This window comes from Rhodnius prolixus, unplaced genomic scaffold (genome assembly GCF_049639745.1).
Source record: "Rhodnius prolixus isolate KJV_2025 unplaced genomic scaffold, Rpr scaffold_2, whole genome shotgun sequence".
Taxonomy (NCBI): domain Eukaryota; kingdom Metazoa; phylum Arthropoda; class Insecta; order Hemiptera; family Reduviidae; genus Rhodnius; species Rhodnius prolixus.
The window spans coordinates 39,289,907-39,296,728 of record NW_027411592.1 but is presented as its reverse complement, the minus strand read 5'-3'; the positions used below and the strand labels follow the sequence as shown (position 1 = coordinate 39,296,728).

Sequence of the window (6,822 nt, the reverse complement as noted above, 5' to 3'; positions counted from 1 at the left end):
GATGCTGGCTGTATGGCGGAAGCCAATGCCAAAAAAAAAAAAAAAAAAAAAAAAAAAAAAAAAAAATGGGTAGATTCAACCCGACAGGGTAAAGTCCATCTAAATAACGCTACCAGCGGAGAGCGAGGTGAAGCACTCCGCTACCAGTGCTCTCGGCGTATGGTTCTTATGTATTTCTTATGTTGTGTCTTCTTTTGTGACAAATCAGTGTACATTTTGTATTATATATGTTATCTATTACCTTCAATATATGGTTGTATCTTATGGGAAAATTAGTGTGATTTTTGGTGCCCACATACGGATCCCTCCCTTCCTCACCTGGTCTGGCCGAGGAGAAAAATTTAATATTTTTTGTGAACTGGAAAAGTCAGGTAAGATTAACTAACCTTGAGCCACCGGAGTTTTCCGGGTCATAAGTGTTAACATTAATTTAACTTATTCCAAAGTTCATAGGAGTGCCGATAGTCAGCGTTAATTGTATCCTTAAAAGTTTAGTGCCATGAACCGTTCAAGTTCAGTCCGATGAAGAAAAAAGCTAATAGAGTGGTAATGTAGGCAGAATGCAAGCAGTTTTAAATCCACATGCCTGGACAATGCTTGTGTAATAAAATTTCTTAACCGCCGTTCTAACTAAAGACTGTGCGATTTGAGGACCATATATTTTTAGGGAGGATTCTATTAATTCGTTGATTTTTTTTTAAATTACATTTTCTCTGTGCTCAGACCGTTTTTACGCGACCAGTGCTTCATTCAGTTATGTTAAGTACAGATAATGACATTTTACCTAACTACATTTTCAAACTTTTTCTCGGTCTATCATAATTCTTTTAGTTCCCATTTATATGTTCCAGTTTCTTGGCATACATTACACATGTCTGATTCACCCGAATCTTGTTTTGGTATGTCCTGCATATCGCCTGATTCGATCTGATCCTATTTATCGTTTTAATTTTCTTTCTCGGTTGGGACTAGGTTTTCTTCCTAATGGTGTGGATCGTTTACAGAATTCCTGTTACACACATTTCATATGACGGTTGCTCTCTTCTCGAAATTTTGGAGCTATCAGTAAAAATTAAATGATAATTCGGGACTATACTAAGGATAATCATCTTTAAATAATGTGTTCACTAAGTCTCTTTATAATCCGGCAAGAAACAGAGAAACGCCTCGAATAGTAAATCATCTACATTGAAATATTGGCAGTTTAATTTATCTGTAAATATCTGAGAATAAAAATTGCCGTTATTGAGAATGAAGCTTTCGTTTCTGTTATTAGAAGAGAACCATTTTTGGACGGTAAGCACACGTTATGATCATCGTTAATAACTGAGCGATTTTACTGAAGCACCTGAGGTATATTAGCTTCGATTTTGTAATAGCAAAACGATCGCTTAACATTTTTATTTTAAATTCCATCGACGGATCAGAAGCCTCGTCTAATATTGCATCCTTGTATTCACACTTATACATTCGTATAAGTTGAGTAAGTATATTTATTAGGGTGAGAGCAATTATCAGAGTGATGCTGATGAATGATCGACTCATGGAACGGAAGTTATGGAAATAATGTAATATATGGTTAGCAATCGAGAGAGCATAATAACTCCCAAGGTTCATTGCTATCGAAAAATAAAAACAAAATATTTATGACTAAATTTACTACACGCATATTTAATAAAACTTGGCAAACGAATGCCTTAAAGGTGAAGGATAAGACTTTTCTCCACGTTTAAAACATTAAATTCCTTCATTAATATTTGGCAATTTTCAATTAAATCTTGTTAAATGTAACTAAAAAACTGTAGTATCGTTAAAACTAAGCGAAGAGTGTCAGGTACACAATTGTATAACAATAATCAAAATTGGTCACTGATATATACAGCTTCGAGAAAATAAATATTTAATAAGGGGTAAAATTACACAGACGAAGAGCCGACGAACCTGCTAAAAGTTAGAACCTTGCTTCTCAGAAAGTATTAGATGTTGGAATTAGGTAACACATGGCATTAGTTTGGTACAAGGCTAAAAAACTTGAGTAAAGTATAGTTTAATTAGATATACAGTTAGAATCAATCTAACACAAGCACATATCTCCTTCGAATATTTTATTTAATTTTATCAAGATAATATTTTTAATAATTAGTAATTACCTAGAAAATAACTTCGAGGTTTAAGAATTAAAAGTCACTAACCATTGAAATTCATGTAATAACTAAAAAAGTACAATTACAATAATTAAAATTTTGTACACTAGTAATTACAAAAGTCCCTGAGGAATTAATAACCCTGATATTCTTAAATTATTAGGTCTAATTTTCCCTGGCGTCGGACCTAAGGGTGACCAGCACTGAAGCCAATCAATTTTGAAAACCTTCCGAAACGTTAGAGAAAAATAAATGAAAGAATGTTTATTAATTTGACAAGACCGTAATATGGTGGTTTTATTAAATGAGAGCTAACCGCATTAAACTTAACCTTATAGCAACAAAAACAATTAAAGTTGTAATCACGGTTACTTTATTTCATTTCTCACTAAGATAATTTTAAATTAAGAATTTATTTATTACTAATCTCTTTGGATGTTTGAAATATGTCTGATAAATACTTTTAACCAATTATTGATTTTTAAATTAGGCAAAATTATGTCTATCTCTGTTTTTATAGGAAAAAATGTCCAGTTGGGCGTTTTACAATATAACGTTTTTTCCATACAATTTTGACCATCAACTGCCCTACCAGACTGTTTTAACCGCTTCTTTAAAAACTTAACGACTGCTAATTGAAAACTTAGCCGTTCTTTTAAAGGTGTATAAAGATATAAAATCATTGGTGCCCGGTACCTTCTTAGTACACTGCCAATCTCTGGACTGTGTTCTACACTACAGACAACCAGTCCATTACCAGGCTGTACTATCTCTAGGTAGAGAAGAACTAACGGATGCGTGCCTGGATTTGAACTAAAGTCGCTGGACATAATATTTTTAGAGCTTAAGGCGTGTTTTTCTCAGTGTACTGCAGTGCACAGCAATTAATCTCTACTTACAACTAAACTACTGTCATATTATTTCACAGATACAAAAATATATACTCGTATTGTATTAAAAATAGAAACATCGGTACCACATTAAATAATAATTATAACCACCATGAAAGCTGAAAAGTAAACAGTGATTTGTGCTTTCCTTATTTTGGACCAGTTTTTGACAAATCATTGGCTACACTTGCAGACTCAAGTTTTCAGTCTATTAAGAGTTTTGTTAAAAACCCCAACATATGCATTTGAACTTGATAGAAATGCTATTATTGAATAATACTCACTGTATAGATCGGCAAAAAATCTTGCTTGTTGAATTATTGCTGAACGTAAGGCTTCCATTATAAAAAAAAAGTTTTCCATGATGTGGTTCTATACCGCCAACATTTGTTACTAATCTCTTTTGACTTACCAATATCTGTCTAAAAGAAAGGGAGGGTAGTTCATATAGCCAGGCTTAAGTACAATCAGAATGAAAGAAACAGTTTACATCAATTTGTCAACAAATCAACAAGTATGGAGAAAAAGGAATCAAGTAGTACGTACTTTCTTAAACTGCGTTGGTGACTCATTAGCAACAGTAACAATGATTACTAGTATCAACAATAAATCCTTGTGTAAATCCAATCTGTAAATGTTTACTCTGTAACATGTCAAGTAATCTGTTTATTATATTTTCAGTTTATAATAATTTCAGCAAGATTTAAAATAAGTTGGTCTAGTACTAAGTGTGGTGCTCAGTATGTATTTTTGAAATACAGCAAAGTGTAAATAAGATTTGCGTCGCTTCTCAAAATCCATTCGCAGTTATGGTAAATTACTTAAGTTTTACAAATTTACCATTTTGATTATTAGACTCTTACATTCAATGTACCACCTTGTGAACACATCAGTGCGCTTTAAAACTGGCCTGGTAGTATCTAGAAATAAAGTTTGTCTTTACTAAGTTCAAAGAAAGTTATAGTGCCACAATTAGGTTTAGTTCTTTAAAAAAAGAAAAAGGTGATGTCGGACTGGTTAGTCTGAAATACGTTGAGCTAGAAGTGTCTCACTTAAATACATCTGATGCCGTAATTTAAGCCATTTTTCAAGCATTACTCTTAAACTTACAACCCAGCAAGCCGCATGTCAATTTGAGTTTACGCAAGTCATTCATGCCATGACAAACATCACGAGCAATCTAATGTTATGAGTTTCTTTCTCATTCATTCATACAAACACCCGCCACCCTCAGATTATCACTTCTTCCGCTACAAGGCCCACTCTTTCATAGTTTAAAAAAATAAGCATAAAGAGTTGGATACGAATTTGTTTACAAAATTTAGCTCTGTTACGAATAGCAATTGAACAATTAGCTTTTAAACACCTGCGTTCCCTATCATTAATTAATAACTTTATTTCGACCATAAACGTTAACAGCTTTTTTTTTTTTTTTTAAATTTTCAAATTTGGTTTCCTATTTCAAAATTGATTGAAATTAATGTATAATTGGCATTTATTGCATAGCTCCTAAAGTATACTTAATAGAAAATTGGTACCACATTTTTTACTCTTTCTTTCCGTATTTTAACTCTGAAGCTTGTCAAGGTCTTAGTTCACGTTAGAAAAATAAAAATAATTTTAAATCCGTGAATGGAATAAGGAAAGAAATTAAATAAAAGTGAATGTGTTACTAAATAAATAAAAATATTTTAATATTAGTACGCTTTTACTGCAATGTGAGCTTCTGAATATAGGAACTTTTTTAGAAGTGCTTTCAAAAGTGTACATTACCTAATTTTTTAATTTGATCACGAAATTAATTTTTCAGATGACATTAGTTTGTTTAAAGGAAGAGAATGTTTAACAAATTTTATTTTTATTTGAAAATATTTTCGAAGGTAAAACCTCCTTGTTCTTACCTAAATGAGGTTATTTTGTTATGAATCTTAATTAAAATATTAATTCAATTTGTTTTACCTCTCTAACTTTTCAATATCGCATTTGTTCAAGTTTAAGAACACTATTGAGACGATAAATGAGCCTTGAAGGAAAGATTTTTTGTTATTATTTTCTTCTATTTACTTATTATTATTGTTATTATGTTCATTTACTTTTTTTCCTATTTAAATCAGACAATCAGTGTAGATAATTGTGATTTGTTGCGCAAAAATTTAATTACTATTAATTGTTATTTAATCAACTTGGAACCAGACTTACCCCTATTTGCTCCCCCTAGAGAAAGTAAAGGGACAGTCGCAGTAGCTACTTACCCCCCTAGAGAAAGTAATTGGACGGTCGTAACATTTATTGTTAACCCATCCATTCATCCACCTACCAATTAAGTTTGGTCTACTCTAAACCTCCCTAAGATAAACATCTCTGCTCCACTTTCGCACCTTCCCCGTTGTGCCCAGGTCGACTACAAGATCATCTAGCTCATTGCAATTAGTTTTTTCTCGTGCAGTAGGTAAGACAAGACACAATTAGTTTATTATCCAAAACTATTTTGAATTAGAGAGAGAGAGATTAGTCACATTGTTACAAATCATGGAAAATGTTAAACTTTCTAAAGGATGTAAAAACAATTCAATTTGTTACAAAAATTAAATGGGATTTTAATGAAAACATAAATAAATAAAAATAACCTTGAACTAAGAAGTAAATGTCCTGCCAATGAGTAAAATGGTGACCTCTGGACTGAAGAGTAGTTTCAGAGAGTTCGTCTTGTCAGAGTCATTATTATTCCTGCCATTGTTTTTTTCTTCTTTTTTTGCAGTGTTGACTTCTTAACCGAACTGCGTACAAAAACCGGTCAGAACTTCTCAGGTCAGCCAACTTCTGAACACAGACCTTCACTTTTAGAAAAGCTATCATTAGTAAGATTTGTCACATCGCAGTAATGCTACGATATTATCAGATTTTTTCCAGCAATCAATTTTTTACTCATTCTACATTAGCTATGGTTTAATCTCAATTAAATGACATTTCATTTCGTATATTACTTCTTTCTTCTTCTTCTTCTACATTTTTGGCACTAGAGCCCATGAAGGGCCCCTAGCATCCTCAATTTTCCAATTGGGTTTCGAGACTTATTAAGGTTTAGCAGGATAGGGTTGTCGGCTCTACGCCCAACTCCTGATACAATGGAGGATCGTGGATTTAAAGGGTTTACTCCCTTAGCCGAAGCTATCTCTAAGGATAGGTAGCCCTTGAGTGTGAAGTGTATGTGTGCTTGTTTACATGAATGTAGGTGTAAGTGTATTGTCTCTATTGTATGGTGAAAGTGCAAGGAGTACTGTGCTAGGAACCCGTGGGATTGCAACACCCAAGAAGGTGCATAGATCAGCCACCCCCTGCGGGTTCATATATTACTATTTTCAAATAATATTTTCTAAAATCTTTCATGAATATACCACTTCGTGATAACAGAGTGCCATCAAACGACATGCATTTAGCGAAGTGAGTGAAGCATAAAATCAAGGTCAATATCGCAGAAACAGCCTTCTTTGAAGGCAAACTATTCAAGATATTTCAATAATAATTAGCCTTACTTTGTATTCGATCTTTAGACCATTTTTCTTTCTTTAACAACACCATAGGAGCCTTCATGAAGTACTTCGGCTTATTGGCCAGATTCATCTGTAACCGCTCCAAAATATCTTCTAATTTGTCAATGACCCGCAAGGATTTACTATGGTCGATAAATTGTCAATATTACCCACATGGGATACAACAGAGTTTGAACTAGTGAAGTTTTTAATCGTTAGGAAGTCGTTAATATGAAGAAGTCTCTTAAATAATAGAAA

The 6,822-nt window shown here is 33.0% G+C and overlaps 1 protein-coding gene across 1 annotated transcript in view; it reads left to right on the top strand.

Annotated features, from left to right (window-relative positions):
* The first annotated feature begins 235 nt into the window (after positions 1 to 235).
* Positions 236 to 6,822, top strand: part of LOC141449612 (catalase-like) — a 44,651-nt gene continuing 38,064 nt past the window's right edge. The window contains exon 1 of the mRNA XM_074119176.1: positions 236 to 371. Within this exon, the coding sequence (XP_073975277.1) occupies positions 251 to 371 (121 nt within the window). The 5' untranslated portion in view covers positions 236 to 250. The remainder of the gene's footprint in view (positions 372 to 6,822) is intronic.